Source organism: Oncorhynchus kisutch, unplaced genomic scaffold (genome assembly GCF_002021735.2).
Source record: "Oncorhynchus kisutch isolate 150728-3 unplaced genomic scaffold, Okis_V2 scaffold843, whole genome shotgun sequence".
Taxonomy (NCBI): domain Eukaryota; kingdom Metazoa; phylum Chordata; class Actinopteri; order Salmoniformes; family Salmonidae; genus Oncorhynchus; species Oncorhynchus kisutch.
The window spans coordinates 55597-79766 of record NW_022262788.1 but is presented as its reverse complement, the minus strand read 5'-3'; the positions used below and the strand labels follow the sequence as shown (position 1 = coordinate 79766).

The following is a 24170-nucleotide window of genomic DNA, read 5'->3' as shown; positions in this document are numbered from 1 at the left end:
ATGTTTGAAATAGGAGGTGATTTGAGACATGCTTCTTCAGTAGCGGAATAAAGACAATTAGCACTTGGATGTAGTAAAGAAATACTGGAGTGATGTAGATTAGATGTAAATTAGATGTAGATTTGTTTATAAAATGTATTATAGACCAATTTATTATACTATCCCAAAACCGAAGGTAGATTGGACGTCGGCATAGTCTTGTTTTCAAAGTCATTTTGCTTGGTGGGAGGAGCCCAATGTCAAAACACAGTTTTCGCGTGTCCAAATCAATAACCAATATGCAGAAAACTTCAACATAAAATGACAAACTGAAATGACAAAACGACAAAACAGGCCACAACAGTAATCATATTATTTTTTGGTATTTGCAGAAGACTGTAGGCTACATTGGGACCCCAAAACTAAGAGAAACGCAACACTTTTTTGTCATCACTCGATGAAATTCATTTGCTCGAGATAAGGTTGCACGTCCTGTCAAAACTAACAGCTAAAAAAAACACACAGAATCTGGGTATATCACTGGTTAGAAGACGATTTGTAGAAAACAGCTAGCTGTATTTAGAAGTGTTCCATTTTGATTCAAGTGGGTCACCGACAAGGTAAGTCTAACATAACACTTTGTTAATCACTTTTTTGTTTATCAAATAAATAGTACTCTTCCATTTCAAAACCTGGATTTTCCCCCTGAGGCTAATATTCATATAATGTTGAAATCAATAGAACAAGGGGACAAACGTTTAGGGTTCTACATTGTGACATCATTAAAATACTTCTACTACAATGCTAAAACATTCTACATTGTGACATCATTAAAATACTTCTACTACAATGTTAAAACATTCTACATTATGACATCATTAAAATACTTCTACTACAATGTTAAAATATTCTACATTGTGACATCATTTCATTGATATCATGGAACAACTCCTTCATGTACTTTCTGATGTTTAATCAAGAGATCTTTTATCAGAGTATCTCTTGTCACGTTGATCACAGCTATGAGATTTCTCACCTGTGTGTGTTCTCTGGTGTAATTTTAAATGTCCTGATGAAACAAAACTCTTTCCCACATTGAGAACAGCTAAAAGGTTTCTCTCCGGTGTGAATTCTCTGGTGTACTTTTAGTGAATCTGATCTTGAGTAACTCTTCCCACAGTCAGAGCAGTGGTGAGTTCTCTTTCCCTGTGGGTCTCTGCTGGTGTTTATTAAGGTGTTCTGATTTGGAAAAACTCTCCTCTGCCTCTTCAGCTTCATGATGTTGTTGAGGCTGCCCAGAGGATCCACGATAGTCACGTCTCTCTCCTGTGTGAACAACAAAGTCAGACAGATGGTTAAAGGCCCACAATAGAAATACACCGAATATTTTAGCTGAAAGGTGATGCCCAGGATGTTATACAACAATTGACGTCTGTTGTATGTTGAATGTTTAAATGCTTTTACAAACTTATTGGACAATTATCTTAAAAAGACAGTCAAGTGAGCAACAATAGACATGTTTTGTATTATTGTTTCCACAGCTGAAACCCTAAGCAGTGTGTCAGATTACTTTTGGTCACCAATATAGGCCCCTTTCTGTGATTGCACACAAATTGCAGCATCAAGATCTGTGTTGCTATTCACAAACTCACCAGTGGGAAACGAACTGTTGCTGCTGTTGAAAGAAGCGTTCCGTCCACTAGATTATACGTCACAACAGCAGCATAACCTTAAAGTCTCAGACCGCCATCTGCTGACTGGAGGGGGAAACGCAGTTGAGTAAAATGTATCTATTTTATTTTCAGACAAGTTGAAGGGTAGGAAGCATTATGTTTTTTTACACACAAATGAAACAACACAGTGTGGTTAAAGACTTAGTAAGCTAGTTGTCGTCACTTTATGGTTACCTATAAGGACAAACAGTTATGTTTTTGCGTTATTACATATTTATTCATTTATTTCCGGATATCTTCTAAACTACCCACAATGCACTATTCTGCAATGTCAAATTGATATACTCTGTGCTACCGAGTTCATATGGCCAGAATCCATCTCATATATTCTCCCACTGCGTAAAGTGTGGTCGTGCAATAACTCAATTCGCCCTTGCACTACTTTTAACGCCATTTTAACACAAAACGTAGTACACTCGGTTTGTTACAGATTCTAGTTATGGAAACAGAAAACTGTATTGAGATCAAACGTTTCATCGATGAGAAAATGTGCAGAATGTCGGACAAAATCCATTTCACTCTATCATCTCCCACTCATCTTTCACTGGGCTTCCTCTCATCGCCATATTTGGTAGTGAGTAAAAAGTACATCCTGCTCCTCTCCTCTCTACCTAACATCCCCTCACAGTCCCTTCAATTTCCCCTAACGTCCCCTCACAGTCCCTTCAGTTTCCCCTAAATTCCGTTAGATTGGCTGCTCAGCCTACCTAAATTATCCCTCACCCATCTTAGCCCTGCAAATTCCCAACCAATCAGAGCGCTTCGAAATGCGCATCTGGACACTACACCCGCCCACTCAGGTCAGAGTGTTGTCGTTGTCCGAAGGGAGAAGACGCCTGTTTCTGAGGACTTTTTATTGTCGACAGTAACACAAATGTCTGAATGTTGTGAGTGCATCGAAATATAAACATTTCACTGTTGTATTCGGCGCATGTGACAAATAAACGTAATAAAATGTGATTTGATAGTTCAGACATACAGTACCAGTCAAACGTTGGACACACTCACTACTCATTCAAGGGCTTCTCTTAATTTGAACTATTTTCTACATTGTAGAATAATAATTAAGACATCACAACTATGAAATAACACATATGGAATGTAGTAACCCAAAAAAGTAGTAGCCAACAAAGTGTGAAACAAATCTTTTTTTAAATTTTTTAAACGAGCTCCTTATAAGCACCAAAAACGTTGTTATGGCAATAAATCTATCGGGGGAGAAATCAGGTTGAAACTGCTGTCGAAACTAACAACTAAAATACCACATGGAAATGGGAGATATCTTTTGGAATTTTAAAATCCTTTATCTCACTGGTTAGATAATCTGCAGAAGACAGTCAGCTACATTTCGGAGTGATGCATTTAAATGTAGAGGTCCCCAGAACGAAAAGAAATGCAACACTTATTTGTCATCACTCATATCGAAATCACTTTGAAATCAATTGCGCGAGAGGGAGGAGATGAGGTTGCACATCCTGATTAAACGAACAGCTCTAAAACCACATGGAATCTGGGTTTAATGTGTACATCACTGGTTAGAGGACAACTTGTGGTAAACAGCTCGCTACATTTTGAAGTGTTGCATTTTGATTCAAGTGGATCACCGACGAGATAAGTGTAACGCAACACTTTTTGTTAATCACATAAATAGTACTCTTTCATTTCAGAACCTGGATTTTTCGCCTGATGAGGCTAATATTCATATCATGATGAAAGCAATAGATCAGGGGGCAAACGTTTAGGGTTCTACATTGTGACATCATTAAAACATTCTACATTGTGACATTTTATTGATATCATGGAACAACTCCTTCATGTATTTTCTGATGTCTAATCAGAGATCTTTTACCAGAGTATCTCTTCCCACATTGATCACAGCTATACAATTTCTCTCCTGTGTGTGTTTTCTGGTGTGCAGTCAGCTTGCTAGATGAAACAAAACTCTTCCCACATTGATCACAGCTATAACATTTCTCTCCTGTGTGTGGTCTCTGGTGTACAGTCAGCTGGCTAGATGAAACAAAACTCTTCCCACATTGATCACAGCTATAAGGTTTCTCTCCAGTGTGAATTCTTTGGTGTGTTTTCAGGCTGCTTGGTACATTAAAACTCTTCCCACAGTCAGTGCAGCTATAAGGTTTCTCTCCCGTGTGAATTCTTTGGTGTGTTTTCAGGCTGCTTGGAACATTAAAACTCTTCCCACAGTCAGTGCAGCTATAAGGTTTCTCTCCCGTGTGAATTCTCTGGTGTCTTTTCAGGCTGCTTAGATCAGTAAATCTCTTCCCACAGTCAGTGCAGCTATAAGGTTTCTCTCCTGTATGGATTCTCTGATGTCTTTTGAGGTCTGCTGAAGAGGTGAATCTCTTCCCACAGTCAGAGCAGCGGTGAGGTTTCTTCCCTGTGCGTTTCCGCTTCTGTTTCTTGAGGTGTTCTGATGTGAAGAGACTCTCCTCTGCCTCTTCCGCTTCATGATGTTGTTGAGGCTCCCCAGAGGATCCACGATCGTCATGTCGCTCTCCTGTGTGAACAACAAAAACAAAGTCAGACAGAAGGTTAAAAGGCCCACAACAGAAATTCACCGTTTATTTTAGCTGAAAGGACAGGCCTCATGCCCATGATGTTGTGTACAAACTTGTTTGACAATTGTCTTAAAAAGACCAGTCAAGCAACAATAGCCATATTTAGTCTTATTTTTTCCACCTTAGTAGTAAAGTGGATGATTGTAGGCTAGAAATACGTTTTTAAAGTTGCTGAAATCCTAAGCAGTGTGCCAGACGACTTTTGATCACCAATATAGGCCCCTTCCTGTGTTTGCTAAAATTGCGCCACGAGGGCGATGCACACACAATTTGGTTGCAGAAACTCCTCCCTGCTAATGAGGAAACCACTAGTGATGGACGTAGTATATCTGGTAACGAGGAAACCAAAATGGTGAGCGAAGATTTTGTTTTTTCATAATGTATTTTGAATATTACCACACATTATCATCGCAGATCAGGATGCTACTGAAGGAAACTCACATTAAGCTCTGTGCTCTCTCTCACTAATTCACCACCGTGGGGGAAAACCCAGGGGAGTTCTCATAGGCTGACAGCATAGCCTCCATTTCCAGGTTGAATATGAGTGCATTTCACATTACTTTTGGATTATAATTGTAATATAATGTGTTATTGTCACAAATCAACTGCTTTATACTTTTAAAAAAAAAAACAACAACCAGTAAAATGCTCATTGGCTAGCTTTGCTACCAGTCTGTCAATGAGCGTTAGCATTCAAGCTAACAACTTCTGCATCCAAAATAGGTATTTTGCAACTTTCACAACCAAATATGTGACCCGCCGTCTCTATTCAGTCTTATGAAGCAACATTTTAAATGGTGTTTATTTTTTACATTGGATAAAAGTACAGACTGAGCTTCTACATGGTATCATACACTGTGATTGGAGGAGAACATGAGGAAGTAATGACTCAGAGCTTCTACATGGTATCATACACTGTGATTGGAGGAGAACATGAGGAAGTAATGACTCAGAGCTTCTACATGGTATCATACACTGTGATTGGAGGAGAACATGAGGAAGTAATGACTCAGAGCTTCTACATGGTGTCATACACTGTGATTGGAGGAGAACATGAGGAAGTAATGACTCAGAGCTTCTACATGGTATCATACACTGTGATTGGAGGAGAACATGAGGAAGTAATGACTCAGAGCTTCTACATGGTATCATACACTGTGATTGGAGGAGAACATGAGGAAGTAATGACTCAGAGCTTCTACATGGTATCATACACTGTGATTGGAGGAGAACATGAGGAAGTAATGGCTCAGAGCTTCTACATGGTATCATACACTGTGATTGGAGGAGAACATGAGGAGGTAATGACTCAGAGCTTCTACATGGTATCATACACTGTGATTGGAGGAGAACATGAGGAAGTAATGACTCAGAGCTTCTACATGGTATCATACACTGTGATTGGAGGAGAACATGAGGAAGTAATGACTCAGCTTCTACATGGTATCATACACTGTGATTGGAGGAGAACATGAGGAAGTAATGACTCAGCTTCTACATGGTATCATACACTGTGATTGGAGGAGAACACGAGGAAGTAATGACACAGAGCTTCTACATGGTATCATACACTGTGATTGGAGGAGAACATGAGGAAGTAATGACTCAGAGCTTCTACATGGTATCATACACTGTGATTGGAGGAGAACATGAGGAAGTAATGACTCAGAGCTTCTACATGGTATCATACACTGTGATTGGAGGAGAACATGAGGAAGTAATGACTCAGAGCTTCTACATGGTATCATACACTGTGATTGGAGGAGAACATGAGGAAGTAATGACTCAGAGCTTCTACATGGTATCATACACTGTGATTGGAGGAGAACATGAGGAAGTAATGACTCAGAGCTTCTACATGGTATCATACACTGTGATTGGAGGAGAACATGAGGAAGTAATGGCTCAGAGCTTCTACATGGTATCATACACTGTGATTGGAGGAGAACATGAGGAGGTAATGACTCAGAGCTTCTACATGGTATCATACACTGTGATTGGAGGAGAACATGAGGAAGTAATGACTCAGAGCTTCTACATGGTATCATACACTGTGATTGGAGGAGAACATGAGGAAGTAATGACTCAGCTTCTACATGGTATCATACACTGTGATTGGAGGAGAACATGAGGAAGTAATGACTCAGCTTCTACATGGTATCATACACTGTGATTGGAGGAGAACACGAGGAAGTAATGACACAGAGCTTCTACATGGTATCATACACTGTGATTGGAGGAGAACATGAGGAAGTAATGACTCAGAGCTTCTACATGGTATCATACACTGTGATTGGAGGAGAACACGAGGAAGTAATGACTCAGAGCTTCTACATGGTGTCATACACTGTGATTGGAGGAGAACATGAGGAAGTAATGACTCAGAGCTTCTACATGGTGTCATACACTGTGATTGGAGGAGAACATGAGGAAGTAATGACTCAGAGCTTCTACATGGTATCATACACTGTGATTGGAGGAGAACATGAGGAAGTAATGACTCAGAGCTTCTACATGGTATCATACACTGTGATTGGAGGAAACATGAGGAAGTAATGACTCAGAGCTTCTACATGGTATCATACACTGTGATTGGAGGAGAACATGAGGAAGTAATGACTCAGAGCTTCTACATGGTATCATACACTGTGATTGGAGGAGAACATGAGGAAGTAATGACTCAGAGCTTCTACATGGTATCATACACTGTGATTGGAGGAGAACATGAGGAAGTAATGACTCAGAGCTTCTACATGGTATCATACACTGTGATTGGAGGAGAACATGAGGAAGTAATGACTCAGAGCTTCTACATGGTATCATACACTGTGATTGGAGGAGAACACGAGGAAGTAATGACACAGAGCTTCTACATGGTATCATACACTGTGATTGGAGGAGAACATGAGGAAGTAATGACTCAGAGCTTCTACATGGTATCATACACTGTGATTGGAGGAGAACATGAGGAAGTAATGACTCAGAGCTTCTACATGGTGTCATACACTGTGATTGGAGGAGAACATGAGGAAGTAATGACTCAGAGCTTCTACATGGTGTCATACACTGTGATTGGAGGAGAACATGAGGAAGTAATGACTCAGAGCTTCTACATGGTGTCATACACTGTGATTGGAGGAGAACATGAGGAAGTAATGACTCAGAGCTTCTACATGGTATCATACACTGTGATTGGAGGAGAACATGAGGAAGTAATGACTCAGAGCTTCTACATGGTATCATACACTGTGATTGGAGGAGAACATGAGGAAGTAATGACTCAGAGCTTCTACATGGTATCATACACTGTGATTGGAGGAGAACATGAGGAAGTAATGACTCAGAGCTTCTACATGGTATCATACACTGTGATTGGAGGAGAACATGAGGAAGTAATGACTCAGAGCTTCTACATGGTATCATACACTGTGATTGGAGGAAACATGAGGAAGTAATGGCTCAGAGCTTCTACATGGTATCATACACTGTGATTGGAGGAAACATGAGGAAGTAATGGCTCAGAGCTTCTACATGGTATCATACACTGTGATTGGAGGAAACATGAGGAAGTAATGGCTCAGAGCTTCTACATGGTATCATACACTGTGATTGGAGGAGAACACGAGGAAGTAATGACTCAGAGCTTCTACATGGTATCATACACTGTGATTGGAGGAGAACATGAGGAAGTAATGACTCAGAGCTTCTACATGGTATCATACACTGTGATTGGAGGAGAACATGAGGAAGTAATGACTCAGAGCTTCTACATGGTATCATACACTGTGATTGGAGGAGAACATGAGGAAGTAATGCAGCTTTATTTAATTACATTTTTTTACCCTCTTTTTCTCCATGACTAAGCCAGTAATTGCAGCTTATCCGCCAGAACAGCTAAAAGTAACTATATCCCCTCTTCCTTCCTCCTTTTCTCTTTCTCTCTTATCCTCCTCTCCTCACTTCCCCTCCTTCTCTCCTCTGCTTTACTTCCTTCCCTCTTCTCTTCCTGCTCTCCATCTTTCCTCTGTTCTGCTCTCTTTGCCTTCTTCTCTGCACCTCCCTTGTCCTTCTTCTCTTCCATGGTATGAGAGGTTAGAACTGTTTATTATGTTTGTTAAGTCACCGTTATGACAGGGATATGTAGACCATAACATAGTTGAGATGAGCTACAAAACAACCCAGTTTAACTGATAAATGTGTATGCAGACATCCCAGTTTAACTGATAAATGTGTATGCAGACATCCCAGTTTAACTGATAAATGTGTATGCAGACATCCCTGTTTAACTGATAAATGTGTATGCAGACATCCCTGTTTAACTGATAAATGTGTATGCAGACATCCCAGTTTAACCGATAAATGTGTATGTAGACATCCCAGTTTAACTGATAAATGTGTATGTAGACATCCCAGTTTAACTGATAAATGTGTATGCAGACATCCCAGTTTAACTGATAAATGTGTATGCAGACATCCCTGTTTAACTGATAAATGTGTATGCAGACATCCCAGTTTAACTGATAAATGTGTATGCAGACATCCCAGTTTAACTGATAAATGTGTATGTAGACATCCCAGTTTAACTGATAAATGTGTATGTAGACATCCCAGTTTAACTGATAAATGTGTATGCAGACATCCCAGTTTAACTGATAAATGTGTATGTAGACATCCCAGTTTAACTGATAAATGTGTATGTAGACATCCCAGTTTAACTGATAAGTGTGTATGTAGACATCCCAGTTTAACTGATAAATGTGTATGCAGACATCCCTGTTTAACTGATAAATGTGTATGTAGACATCCCAGTTTAACTGATAAATGTGTATGCAGACATCCCAGTTTAACTGATAAATGTGTATGTAGACATCCCAGTTTAACTGATAAATGTGTATGTAGACATCCCAGTTTAACTGATAAATGTGTATGTAGACATCCCAGTTTAACTGATAAGTGTGTATGTAGACATCCCAGTTTAACTGATAAATGTGTATGCAGACATCCCTGTTTAACTGATAAATGTGTATGTAGACATCCCAGTTTAACTGATAAATGTGTATGTAGACATCCCTGTTTAACTGAAGGAAGTAATGTAGATTTTTTTTAAATTACATTTAGAATCCCATTCAGGACAAAAAGGCATTCAAACATTTTGCTGTGGTTTTCACACTTGTGCTACATTAAATCATTGGGAAACATATTATTTAGAAAAGGTATACTTTCACCAAATTGACAGTATTTATCTCACCAGGTTCCCCCAAACCATTAACATTATTTATCTCACCAGGTTCCCCCATTAGGCAAACCATTAACAGTATTTATCTCACCAGGTTCCCCCATTAGGCAAACCATTAACAGTATATATCTCACCAGGTTCCCACCATTAGGCAAACCATTAACAGTATTTATCTCACCTGGTTCCCCATTAGGCAAACCATTAACAGTATTTATCTCACTAGGTTCCCCCAAACCATTAACATTATTTATCTCACCAGGTTCCCCCATTAGGCAAACCATTAACAGTATTTATCTCACCAGGTTCACCCCATTAGGCAAACCATTAACAGTATTTATCTCACTAGGTTCCCCCAAACCATTAACAGTATTTATCTCACCAGGTTCCCCCATTAGGCAAACCATTAACAGTATTTATCTCACCAGGTTCCCCCATTAGGCAAACCATTAACAGTATTTATCTCACCAAGTTCCCCCAAACCATTAACAGTATTTATCTCACCAGGTTCCCCCATTAGGCAAACCATTAACAGTATTTATCTCACCAGGTTCCCCCAAACCATTAACAGTATGTATCTCACCAGGTTCCCCCATTAGGCAAACCATTAACAGTATTTATCTCACCAGGTTCCCCCAAACCATTAACAGTATTTATATCACCAAGTTCCCCCATTAGGCAAACCATTAACAGTATTTATCTCACCAGGTTCCCCCATTAGGCAAACCATTAACAGTATTTATCTCACCAGGTTCCCCCATTAGGCAAACCATTAACAGTATTTATCTCACCTGGTTCCCCATTAGGCAAACCATTAACAGTATTTATCTCACTAGGTTCCCCCAAACCATTAACAGTATTTATATCACCAAGTTCCCCCATTAGGCAAACCATTAACAGTATTTATCTCACCAGGTTCCCCCATTAGGCAAACCATTAACAGTATTTATCTCACCAAGTTCCCCCATTAGGCAAACCATTAACAGTATTTATCTCACCAAGTTCCCCCATTAGGCAAACCATTAACAGTATTTATCTCACCCAGTTCCCCCATTAGGCAAACCATTAACAGTATATCACCACGGTTACGTTTCACTATATTGAATCGAAGGTTCCTACATATGTAACCACGGTTACGTTTCACTATATTGAACCGAAGGTTACTACATATGTAACCACGGTTACGTTTCACTATATTGGATTGAAGGTTACTACGTATGTAACCACGGTTACGTTTCACTATATTGAATCGAAGGTTACTATGTATGTAACCACGGTTACGTTTCACTATATTGGATTGAAGGTTACTACGTATGTAACCATGGTTACGTTTCACTATATTGGATTGAAGGTTACTACGTATGTCACCACGGTTATGTGAGCAATATTGGTATCACTCCTAGGTGGAGGGATAATTACGAGGTGAGTATTTACAGATTCACTCCGGTGTACAACTGTGTCACGGCTGGGGTCCGACCCTATATATAAACCACATGGCCGCGACACACATTCTCTTTCAAGCTTGCTTGGTAAGTCACTGGTAAGCGTAATATCTTACGTGGAAGTCACTCACTGGCTGTTTGCAGCCTGGAGAAGCTGGCCACAACATGGCACTCTTGAGTGCTCCACTCACTGCGTGCGGTTGATCTGTATCTTCCGACCCGTGTGGTTTGTCGTATTGGTGTTTTGTTAGCGTTACACTACGACTCCGTGTGGCTTGTCGTACTGGTGTTTTGTTAGCGGTACACTACGACTCCGTGTGGCTTGTCGTACTGGTGTTTTGTTAGCGTTACACTACGACTCCGTGTGGCTTGTCGTACTGGTGTTTTGTTAGCGTTACACTACGACTCCGTGTGGTTTGTCGTACTGGTGTTTTGTTAGCGGTACACTACGACTCCGTGTGGTTTGTCGTACTGGTTTTTTGTTAGCGTTACACTACGACTCCGTGTGGCTTGTCGTACTGGTGTTTTGTTAGCGTTACACTACGACTCTGTGTGGCTTGTCGTACTGGTGTTTTGTTAGCGTTACACTACGACTCCGTGTGGCTTGTCGTACTGGTGTTTTGTTAGCGGTACACTACGACTCCGTGTGGTTTGTCGTACTGGTGTTTTGTTAGCGTTACACTACGACTCCGTGTGGCTTGTCGTACTGGTGTTTTGTTAGCGTTACACTACGCCTCCGTGTGGCTTGTCGTACTGGTGTTTTGTTAGCGTTAAACTACGACTCCGTGTGGCTTGTCGTACTGGTGTTTTGTTAGCGTTACACTACGACTCCGTGTGTATCCATTAGTATGGTGGCTCTTGCTGCCACAAACTGTATTTCACCTTATACACAACTTGACGACTGGCTTGTTCTATGTGTGTATATAACCACGGTTACGTTGTGTGTGTTGTGAATTGCTTTATCATGTTTCCCCCGGGTTCTGCTCCGCCGTAGCGTGGGTTCTCTTGTCCATAATTTTCTGGATTTTTTTTCTCATTTTGTCTGTCATAGTTGACGTGTACCTATGATGAAAATTACAGGCCTCTCATCTTTTTAAGTGGGAGAACTTGCACAATTGGTGACTTTTTTGCCCCACTGTAACTTATAAACGCCTCAAATGTTTCAACTCTATTTCCCCATCAGAAACCAAAACATGAGCTCCTATAACGCCACTGTTGGTAAATTAACACTGTATAGCCTCGGAATCTTGTTAAACTATCATTATGACATCATGGATGAATTCTAGAATATACTGTATAGCCTAGAAATCTGGTTAAAACTATCATTATGACCTCATCCTAAATAATTTATAGGTCCAAATATGGATGAAGCAACTGCCGATTTCCCCTTTAACACCACACATCAGTTCAACAACTGCAGAGTTTGTGCCTCTGTTTTTAAGACAGTACTTACTAGTGTTAATCAGGGAATGGTTTCTCAAAACCATCTTACGGCTAAGTTCATCATTTGAACCATTGGATGCCTTAAGATGCCTTTGGGAAACCGGGCCCAGATATCCAGTGTCCTCTTCTTCCTCCTCCTTTTTCGATGTGACAGTCATCTCCCCCTCCTCCTCTTTCACTCCAAAAACTGCACCCTCCTCTTTCTCCTCTTCTTTTACTGTAACATCCTCCTCCTCTTTCACTCTGAACACATCTTCCTCTTCTTTCACTGAAACGCCTTTCTCTTCTTCTTTCACTGTAACAGCCTCGCCCTCTACTTGTTTTTGTATTGTAACAGCCTCCTCTTCCTTCTCCTCTTTGACGACAATGTTCAGCCCCAGATCCTCTTTCTCCGTCCAGCAGACCTCTTCTTTAGAAGGAGAGTAGTTTAGTGAACTCATTGTCGGGATGTTAGCTAGCTAGGCTAATGCTAACTTAACCAGCCCGCTAGCTGACTAACAACAACATCGTAAATATTAAATTAAACGGGATAACAAACTAGACGACAGAAGTAGTTTTAAAACACAGTATAGTAATATACACTAAAGCGTCTAAAGAGCTTTAATGGTTCGTCTATTTTGTCTATCAAGCTACCGAGGTGTCTGATTAACTGTTGCTGCTGTTGAAAGAAGAGTTCCGTCCACTACATTATACGTCACACCAGCAGCATCGCCTTAAATTCCACATCACCGTATGCTGACTGGAGTGGGAAAAATATCACAGTAAAATATTGTTATGACTATAACATTTGTTGTCACCTTCAATTATTTCACATTTTCTTATAAAAATTATATTTTAACACTGTCTGATCAGGCAAATTTGCCAAACTCCTAAACTTGGAACATGGAAACAATCAGTCCACATGGTGATGTAGGCAGCCAATGGCCTGCTTTTATCTACGATGTAACTACAGCCTTTTGTGAAGAACGTGAGCTGCTGTCTAATGATAAATATAAGTTTCAGAGTGCATTTGAAATATTCAGCATGCAATAAGAACTATCTTGATTGTAAGATATAAAAAAACATGAACTTTCCTACTAAAAGAAGAAGGGAATTAAAGACCTTGTTATTTCGAGCAGCTTGAAGGCTGGAGGGAGAGAGAGGAGCGAGGGACACGGACAGGGACAGAGGGTATAAGGCTGGAGGGAGAGAGAGGAGCGAGGGACAGAGGGTATAAGGCTGGAGGGAGAGAGAGGAGCGAGGGACACGGACAGGGACAGAGGCTATAAGGCTGGAGGGAGAGAGAGGAGCGAGGGACACGGACAGGGACAGAGGGTATAAGGCTGGAGGGAGAGAGAGGAGCGAGGGACAGAGGGTATAAGGCTGGAGGGAGAGAGAGGAGCGAGGGACACGGACAGGGACAGAGGGTATAAGGCTGGTGGGAGAGAGAGGAGCGAGGGACAGAGGGTATAAGGCTGGAGGGAGAGAGAGGAGCGAGGGACAGAGGGTATAAGGCTGGAGGGAGAGAGAGGAGCGAGGGACATGGACAGGGACAGAGGGTATAAGGCTGGAGGGAGAGAGAGGAGCGAGGGACAGGGGGAATAAGGCTGGTGGGAGAGAGAGAAGCGAGGGACACGGACAGGGACAGAGGCTATAAGGCTGGAGGGAGAGAGAGGAGCGAGGGACAGAGGGTATAAGGCTGGAGGGAGAGAGAGGAGCGAGGGACACGGACAGGGACAGAGGCTATAAGGCTGGAGGGAGAGAGAGGAGCGAGGGACAGGGGGTATAAGGCTGGTGGGAGAGAGAGGAGCGAGGGACACGGACAGGGACAGAGGGTATAAGGCTGGAGGGAGAGAGAGGAGCGAGGGACATGGACAGAGGGTATAAGGCTGGTGGGAGAGAGAGGAGCGAGGGACAGGGACAGAGGGTATAAGGCTGGAGGGAGAGAGAGGAGTGAGGGACATGGACAGAGGGTATAAGGCTGGTGGGAGAGAGAGGAGCGAGGGACATGGACAGAGGGTATAAGGCTGGTGGGAGAGAGAGGAGCGAGGGACAGGGACAGAGGGTATAAGGCTGGAGGGAGAGAGAGGAGTGAGGGACATGGACAGAGGGTATAAGGCTGGTGGGAGAGAGAGGAGCGAGGGACAGGGACAGAGGGCATAAGGCTGGTGGGAGAGAGAGGAGCGAGGGACAGGGACAGAGGGTATAAGGCTGGTGGGAGAGAGAGGAGCGAGGGACAGGGACAGAGGGTATAAGGCTGGAGGGAGAGAGAGGAGCGAGGGACAGAGGCTATAAGGCTGGTGGGAGAGAGAGGAGCGAGGGATAGGGACAGAGGGTATAAGGCTGGAGGGAGAGAGAGGAGCGAGGGACAGGGACAGGGAAAGAGGGTATAAGGCTGGAGGGAGAGAGAGGAGCGAGGGACAGGGACAGAGGGTATAAGGCTGGTGGGAGAGAGAGGAGCGAGGGACAGAGGGTATAAGGCTGGTGGGAGAGAGGAGCGAGGGACAGAGGGTATAAGGCTGGTGGGAGAGAGAGGAGCGAGGGACACGGACAGGGACAGAGGGTATAAGGCTGGAGGGAGAGAGAGGAGCGAGGGACAGGGACAGAGGGTATAAGGCTGGTGGGAGAGAGAGGAGCGAGGGACAGAGGGTATAAGGCTGGTGGGAGAGAGGAGCGAGGGACAGAGGGTATAAGGCTGGTGGGAGAGAGAGGAGCGAGGGACAGGGACAGAGGGTATAAGGCTGGAGGGAGAGAGAGGAGCGAGGGACAGAGGGTATAAGGCTGGTGGGAGAGAGAGGAGCGAGGGACAGGGACAGAGGGTATAAGGCTGGTGGGAGAGAGAGGAGCGAGGGACAGGGACAGAGGCTATAAGACTGGTGGGAGACAAAGGAGCGAGGGACAGGGACAGAGGGTATAAGGCTGGTGGGAGAGAGAGGAGCGAGGGACAGGGACAGAGGCTATAAGACTGGTGGGAGAGAGAGGAGCGAGGGACAGGGACAGAGGCTATAAGGCTGGTGGGAGAGAGAGGATCGAGGGACAGGGACAGAGGGTATAAGGCTGGTGGGAGAGAGAGGAGCGAGGGACAGGGACAGAGGCTATAAGACTGGTGGGAGACAAAGGAGCGAGGGACAGGGACAGAGGGTATAAGGCTGGTGGGAGAGAGAGGAGCGAGGGACAGAGGCTATAAGACTGGTGGGAGAGAGAGGAGCGAGGGACAGAGGCTATAAGGCTGGTGGGAGAGAGAGGAGCGAGGGACAGGGACAGAGGCTATAAGGCTGGTGGGAGAGAGAGGAGCGAGGGACACGGACAGAGGGTATAAGGCTGGTGGGAGAGAGAGGATCGAGGGACAGAGGGTATAAGGCTGGAGGGAGAGAGAGGAGCGAGGGACAGAGGCTATAAGGCTGGTGGGAGAGAGAGGAGCGAGGGACAGGGGCAGAGGCTATAATGCTGGTGGGAGAGAGAGGAGCGAGGGACAGGGACAGAGGCTATAAGGCTGGTGGGAGAGAAAGGAGCGAGGGACAGGGACAGAGGGTATAAGGCTGGTGGGAGAGAGAGGAGCGAGGGACAGAGGGTATAAGGCTGGTGGGAGAGAGAGGAGCGAGGGACAGGGACAGAGGGTATAAGGCTGGTGGGAGAGAGAGGAGCGAGGGACAGAGGGTATAAGGCTGGTGGGAGAGAGAGGAGCGAGGGACAGGGACAGAGGCTATAAGGCTGGTGGGAGAGAGAGGAGCGAGGGACAGGGAGAGAGGCTATAAGGCTGGTGGGAGAGAGAGGAGCGAGGGACAGGGACAGAGGCTATAAGGCTGGTGGGAGAGAGAGGAGCGAGGGACAGGGACAGAGGCTATAAGGCTGGTGGGAGAGAGAGGAGCGAGGGACAGGGACAGAGGGTATAAGGCTGGTGGGAGAGGGAGGAGCGAGGGACAGAGGCTATAAGGCTGGTGGGAGAGAGAGGAGCGAGGGACAGAGGGTATAAGGCTGGAGGGAGAGAGAGGAGCGAGGGACAGAGGCTATAAGGCTGGTGGGAGAGAGAGGAGCGAGGGACAGGGACAGAGGGTATAAGACTGGTGGGAGAGAGAGGAGCGAGGGACAGGGACAGAGGGTATAAGGCTGGTGGGAGAGAGAGGAGCGAGGGACAGAGGCTATAAGACTGGTGGGAGACAAAGGAGCGAGGGACAGGGACAGAGGGTATAAGGCTGGTTTGAGAGAGAGGAGCGAGGGACAGGGACAGAGGCTGGAGGGAGAGAGAGGAGCGAGGGACACGGACAGAGGCTATAAGGCTGGAGGGAGAGAGAGGAGCGAGGGACAGAGGGTATAAGGCTGGAGGGAGAGAGAGGAGCGAGGGACAGGGACAGAGGCTATAAGGCTGGAGGGAGAGAGAGGAGCGAGGGACAGAGGGTATAAGGCTGGTGGGAGAGAGAGGAGCGAGGGACAGGGACAGAGGGTATAAGGCTGGTGGGAGAGAGAGGAGCGAGGTACAGAGGGTATAAGGCTGGTGGGAGAGAGAGGAGCGAGGGACAGGGACAGAGGCTATAAGGCTGGTGGGAGAGAGAGGAGCGAGGGACAGGGGGTATAAGGCTGGTGGGAGAGAGAGGAGCGAGGGACAGGGACAGAGGGTATAAGGCTGGAGGGAGAGAGAGGAGCGAGGGACAGAGGGTATAAGGCTGGAGGGAGAGAGAGGAGCGAGGGACAGGGACAGAGGGTATAAGGCTGGAGGGAGAGAGAGGAGCGAGGGACAGAGGGTATAAGGCTGGTGGGAGAGAGAGGAGCGAGGGATAGGGACAGAGGGTATAAGGCTGGAGGGAGAGAGAGGAGCGAGGGACAGGGACAGAGGGTATAAGGCTGGTGGGAGAGAGAGGAGCGAGGGACAGGGACAGAGGGTATAAGGCTGGTGGGAGAGAGAGGAGCGAGGGACAGGGACAGAGGGTATAAGGCTGGTGGGAGAGAGAGGAGCGAGGGACAGGGACAGAGGGTATAAGGCTGGTGGGAGAGAGAGGAGCGAGGGACAGAGGGTATAAGGCTGGAGGGAGAGAGAGGAGCGAGGGACAGGGGGTATAAGGCTGGTGGGAGAGAGAGGAGCGAGGGACAGAGGGTATAAGGCTGGTGGGAGAGAGAGGAGCGAGGGACAGGGACAGAGGGTATAAGGCTGGTGGGAGAGAGAGGAGTGAGGGACAGAGGGTATAAGGCTGGTGGGAGAGAGAGGAGCGAGGGACAGAGGGTATAAGGCTGGTGGGAGAGAGAGGAGCGAGGGACAGAGGGTATAAGGCTGGTGGGAGAGAGAGGAGCGAGGGACAGAGGGTATAAGACTGGTGGGAGAGAGAGGAGCGAGGGACAGAGGGTATAAGGCTGGTGGGAGAGAGAGGAGCGAGGGACAGAGGGTATAAGACTGGTGGGAGAGAGAGGAGCGAGGGACAGAGGGTATAAGACTGGTGGGAGAGAGAGGAGCGAGGGACAGAGGCTATAAGGCTGGTGGGAGAGAGAGGAGCGAGGGACAGAGGGTATAAGGCTGGTGGGAGAGAGAGGAGCGAGGGACAGAGGGTATAAGGCTGGTGGGAGAGAGAGGAGCGAGGGACAGAGGCTGGAGGGAGAGAGAGGAGCGAGGGACAGAGGCTGGTGGGAGAGAGAGGAGCGAGGGACAGAGAGTATAAGGCTGGTGGGAGAGAGAGGAGCGAGGGACAGAGGGTATAAGGCTGGAGGGAGAGATAGGAGCGAGGGACAGAGGGTATAAGGCTGGTGGGAGAGAGAGGAGCGAGGGACAGAGGCTGGTGGGAGACAGAGGAGCGAGGGACAGAGGGTGGTGGGAGAGAGAGGAGCGAGGGACAGAGGGTGGAGGGAGAGAGAGGAGCGAGGGACAGAGGCTATAATGGTGCTTCTAGAAATAGAACTTGAGGTCTGCTCACAGCATTTGTTGACCCACCAGGTTCATGGTTTCTCTGTGACTCACTCTGTCTCATTCCCAACCTATGCGACTGCAGACGGGAAGAGGCTGCCTCTAACTGTCAGATGGAAGCCACTCCTCACTAAAAGGCACATGAAAGCCTCACTTGGAGTTTGCCAAACGCCACCGAAAAGACTCTCAGACCATGATAAAAAAAGATTCTCTGGTCTGATGAAACCAAGATTGAACTCTTTGCCCTGAATGCCAAGCGTCACATCTGGAGGAAACCTGGCACCATCCCTACGGTGAAGCATGGTGGTGGCAGCATTATGCTGTGGGGATGTTTTTCAGCGGCAGGGACTGGGAGACTAGTCAGGATCGAGGGTAAGATGAACGGAGAAAAGTCCAGAGAGATCCTTGATGAAATCCTTCTCCAGAGCGCTCGGGGCATCAGACTTGGGCAAATGTTCACTTTTCATCAGAACAACGGCCCTAAGGACACAGCCAAGACAACGCAGGAGTGGCATCGGGACAAGTCTCTGAATGTCCTTGAGTAGCCCAGCCAGAGCCCGGACTTGAACAGAAAATAGCTGTGCAGTGACACTCCCCATCCAACCTGACAGAAGTTGAGAGGATCTGCAGAGTAGAATGGGAGAAACTCCCCAAATACAGATGTGCCAAACTTGTAGTGTCATACCAAAGAAGACTCAAGGCTATAATCTCTGCCAAAGGTGCTTCAACAAAGTACTGAGTAAAGGGTCTGAATAATTATGTAAATGTCATATTTCATTTACATTTATTTTTATTTTTATAAATGAACAAAAAAATATACAAAAAATCAGTGTTTGCTTTGTCATTATGGGGTATTGTGATGTCATTATGGTGTATTGTGATGTCATTATGGTGTACTGTGATGTCATTATGGTGTATTTTGTGTAGATTGATGAGGATTATATATTTTTTATCCATTTTAGAATAATTAGTTGATTAATAAGAATAATAACATAATAATTATAGAATAATATTTTATTTTTATTTCACCTTTATTTAACCAGGTAGGCTAGTTAAGAACAAGTTCTCATTTACAACTGTGCCCTGGCCAAGATAAAGCATAGCAGTGTGAACAGACAATAACACAGAGTTACACATGGAGTAAACAATAAACAAGTCAATAACACAGTAGAAAAAAAGAAAAGAAAATAAGAAAAAATAAATAATAATATCATTATGGTGTATTGTGATGTCATTATGGTGTATTGTGATGTCATTATGGTGTATTGTGATGTCATTACGGGGTATTGTGATGTCATTATGGTGTATTGTGATGTCATTACGGGGTATTTTGTGTAGATTGATGAGGATTATTAATATTTTTTAATCCATTTTAGAATAATTAGTTGATTAATAAGACCCATTTAGAATAATAACATAATAATATGTGGGAAAATTATATTTATGTATATATATATTTATGATATTTCAAGAGGTCTGAATACTTTCCAAACGCACTGGACATAGCACAAATGCTCAGTCTCTAACTGTGCATCTCTGAGCTAAGGTTAACTCAATCATTTAATGCTAAGACATCAATATTAGCTCCTTGTTCCTCAGCCTTAATAATAGTTGCATAATGGTAACCCTAGACACTTGCATCTTATAGTATTCTGAGTGGTGACGATAGGCTCACAACCTTGGCTATACCCACTGGATTCTATTACGGGCCCTAAACCTGGACACTGGCATCTTATAGTATTCTGAGTGGTGACGATAGGCTCACAACCTTGGCTATACCCACTGGATTCTATTACGGGCCCTATAGCGTTCACATGGTAATGGAGTCAGATTGAGGATTGTAGTTTATTATTATTCAACATCATTATTACACTGCAAAATGGAGACTCCTCATCCTCAGTCGATGATTTCCACCAACCTACATAATGGTTGGATCATTTCCACCAACCTACATAATGGTTGGATCATTTCCACCAACCTACATAATGGTTGGATCATTTCCACCAACCTACATAATGGTTGGATCATTTCCACCAACCTACATAATGATTGGATCATTTCCACCAACCTACATAATGGTTGGATAATTTCCACCAATGGCCACTTTTTCATCATGATTTCCTAAAATATTGTTTGTGATGCAAATGTAAAAGGGTCGTTCCACGAAATGGGTCACTTTTGCGTACCTTTGTTATTTTAATATATTATATTTATAATGGTTGGATCATTTCCTCCAGCCTACACAATGAATCAATGGATCATTTCCAAACTAAACTCTCCAGTCGATGGGGATTTCGATATTACACAACAATTTCAACAAAAAAATGTACTGGATTGGTTGAAAAGTGATAAACATTCCATGTACGATTAATACACAATAATTGAACCTTTATTTAACGAGGCATTTCAGTTGAGAAGAAATTCTTATTTACAACGACGGAACCTGGGAACAGATTTTTATCTTGTCAGCTCTGGGATTCGATCCAACCGTTCGGTTACTGGCCCAACGCTCTAACCACTAGGCTACCTGCTCGATCCAACCGTTCGGTTACTGGCCCAACGCTCTAACTACTAGGCTACCTGCTCGATTCAACCGTTCGGTTACTGGCCCAACGCTCTAACTACTAGGCTACCTGCTCGATCCAACCGTTCGGTTACTGGCCCAACGCTCTAACTACTAGGCTACCTGCTCGATCCAACCGTTCGGTTACTGGCCCAACGCTCTAACTACTAGGCTACCTGCTCGATCCAACCGTTCGGTTACTGGCCCAACGCTCTAATCACTAGGCTACCTGCTCGATCCAACCGTTCGGTTACTGGCCCAACGCTCTAACTACTAGGCTACCTGCTCGATTCAACCGTTCGGTTACTGGCCCAACGCTCTAACTACTAGGCTACCTGCTCGATCCAACCGTTCGGTTACTGGCCCAACGCTCTAACTACTAGGCTACCTGCTCGATCCAACCGTTCGGTTACTGGCCCAACGCTCTAACCACTAGGCTACCTGCTCGATCCAACCGTTCGGTTACTGGCCCAACGCTCTAACCACTAGGCTACCTGCTCGATCCAACCGTTCGGTTACTGGCCCAACGCTCTAACTACTAGGCTATCTGCTCGATCCAACCGTTCGGTTACTGGCCCAACGCTCTAACTAGTAGGCTACCTGCTCGATCCAACCGTTCGGTTACTGGCCCAACGCTCTAACTACTAGGCTACCTGCTCGATCCAACCGTTCGGTTACTGGCCCAACGCTCTAACCACTAGGCTACCTGCTCGATCCAACCGTTCGGTTACTGGCCCAACGCTCTAACCACTAGGCTACCTGCTCGATCCAACCGTTCGGTTACTGGCCCAACGCTCTAACCACTAGGCTACCTGCTCGATCCAACCGTTCGGTTACTGGCCCAACGCTCTAACTACTAGGCTATCTGCTCGATCCAACCGTTCGGTTACTGGCCCAACGCTCTAACTAGTAGGCTACCTGCTCGATCCAACCGTTCGGTTACTGGCCCAACGCTCTAACTACTAGGCTACCTGCTCGATCCAACCGTTCGGTTACTGGCCCAACGCTCTAACCACTAGGCTACCTGCTCGATCCAACCGTTCGGTTACTGGCCCAACGCTCTAACCACTAGGCTACCTGCTCGATCCAAACGTTCGGTTACTGGCCCAACGCTCTAACTACTAGGCTATCTGCCAACTTATACTGAATTGATAGTTTTTCATTCTAAGATCGACCAAGATATGTGTCTCTCTTACACATATTTGTTCATTTGTTTTGATTGGTTGGTCATTGAGTTAATTTGTTTTGATTGGTCAGTCATTGAGTTAATTTGTGTTGATTGGTCAGTCATTGGGTTAATTTGTGTTGATTGGTCAGTCATTGGGTTCATTTGTGTTGATTGGTCAGTCATTGGGTTAATTTGTGTTGATTGGTCAGTCATTGAGTTAATTTGTGTTGATTGGTCAGTCATTGAGTTAATTTGTGTTGATTGGTCAGTCATTGGGTTAATTTGTGTTGATTGGTCAGTCATTGGGTTCATTTGTGTTGATTGGTCAGTCATTGGGTTCATTTGTGTTGATTGGTCAGTCATTGCGTTAATTTGTGTTGATTGGTCAGTCATTGGGTTCATTTGTGTTGATTGGTCAGTCATTGGGTTAATTTGTGTTGATTGGTCAGTCATTGCGTTAATTTGTTTTGATTGGTCAGTCATTGCGTTAATTTGTGTTGATTGGTCAGTCACTGGGTTAATTTGTGTTGATTGGTCAGTCATTGCGTTAATTTGTGTTGATTGGTCAGTCATTGGGTTAATTTGTGTTGATTGGTCAGTCATTGGGTTAATTTGTGTTGATTGGTCAGTCATTGGGTTAATTTGTGTTGATTGGTCAGTCATTGGGTTAATTTGTTTTGATTGGTCAGTCATTGCGTTAATTTGTGTTGATTGGTCAGTCATTGGGTTAATTTGTGTTGATTGGTCAGCCATTGGGTTAATTTGTGTTGATTGGTCAGTCATTGCGTTAATTTGTTTTGATTGGTCAGTCATTGCGTTAATTTGTGTTGATTGGTCAGTCATTGAGTTAATTTGTTTTGATTGGTCAGTCATTGAGTTAATTTGTGTTGATTGGTCAGCCATTGGGTTAATTTGTGTTGATTGGTCAGTCATTGCGTTAATTTGTGTTGATTGGTCAGTCATTGCGTTAATTTGTTTTGATTGGTCAGTCATTGCGTTAATTTGTTTTGATTGGTCAGTCATTGTGTTAATTTGTTTTGATTGGTCAGTCATTGCGTTAATTTGTTTTGATTGGTCAGTCATTGCGTTAATTTGTTTTGATTGGTCAGTCATTGCGTTAATTTGTTTTGCAATATGTTCAAATCAAGCCAAGCTTTATTTATACAGAACATTTCAACAGCTTCACAGGAAATAACTAATGGAAAACAATGGAAATAAAAACTAATATGAGGATAAAAAACTAAAGTATAACAATAAAACCTGAAAAGACTAATGATCATTCTAAGGAAATTACATTAATAAAAATAGTAAGAATATAATATATGTAATACCCAACCAGAAATATAATCTAGTTTTATTACATTGTTTCATAAACATTTATACAAATTGTAAGTTGGTTGCAAATGTTACATGAATTGAAAATGTTATGAAAATATTCAATATCAAAACCAAATGTACACCCCTTTGTTAATGGGTATTAGCAACAATTCACTTACTGGTGAGGCATGGAATAATAAAACATGTATCTGTTGTCAGGCTGAATGTTTGAAATATGAGGTGATTTGAGTCGTGCTTCTTCAGTAGTGGAATAACGACAACTAGCAGAAGACAGTCATCTACATTTTTGGAGTGATGCATTTAAATGTAGGGGTCCCCAAAACGAAGAGAAATGCAACACTTATTTGTCATCACTCATATCGATATCACTTGGAAATAAATTGCGCGAGAGGGGGGGGGGGGGGGGGGGTGACGTCATATCCTGTTCAAACTAGCAGATCAAAAACCACATGGAATCTGGGAATAATATGTACATCACCAGTTACACAACAATTAGTAGCAAACAGCTACATTTTGATGTGTTGCATTTTAATTCAAGTAGGTCACCGATGCGGTAAGTGTAAACGCAACACTTTTTTAGTTAAATAGTAATCTTTCAATTCAGAACCTGGATTTTTCCCCTGATGAGGCTATCAGGCTATATAATATCCATGTTACACTGAAATCAATAGAACATCATTAAAATACTCATTATTATTTCATTGATATCATATATGTCATATCTAAAACATTCTACATTGTGACATCATTAGAACACTCCTACTACAATGTTAAAACATTCTATATTGTGACATTTCATTGATATCATGAAACAACTCTTTCATGT

General features: G+C 44.0%; 1 protein-coding gene across 1 annotated transcript; it reads right to left on the bottom strand.

The window, feature by feature from the left end:
• Nucleotides 1–3216: 3216 nt before the first annotated feature.
• LOC109876319 (zinc finger protein 239-like) lies at nucleotides 3217–13101 on the bottom strand. The gene is made up of 2 exons (XM_031816634.1): nucleotides 12420–13101; nucleotides 3217–4230 (listed from the first exon to the last, which is right to left on the bottom strand). Exons 1-2 carry the CDS (start codon nucleotides 12847–12849, stop codon nucleotides 3509–3511), a joined length of 1152 nt encoding a protein of 383 aa, XP_031672494.1. The 5' UTR covers nucleotides 12850–13101; the 3' UTR covers nucleotides 3217–3508.
• Between the last annotated feature and the right edge of the window lie 11069 nt (nucleotides 13102–24170).

Bases quoted from the DNA above. Each gene is read 5' to 3' on its own strand.
- LOC109876319 (XM_031816634.1), bottom strand. From the start codon at position 12,849: ATGAGTTCACTAAACTACTCTCCTTCTAAAGAAGAGGTCTGCTGGACG. The intron at 4,231-12,419 runs GTAAGTACTGTC...TTGTTCACACAG, and splicing joins CCATTCCCTGATTAACACTA to GAGAGCGACATGACGATCGT.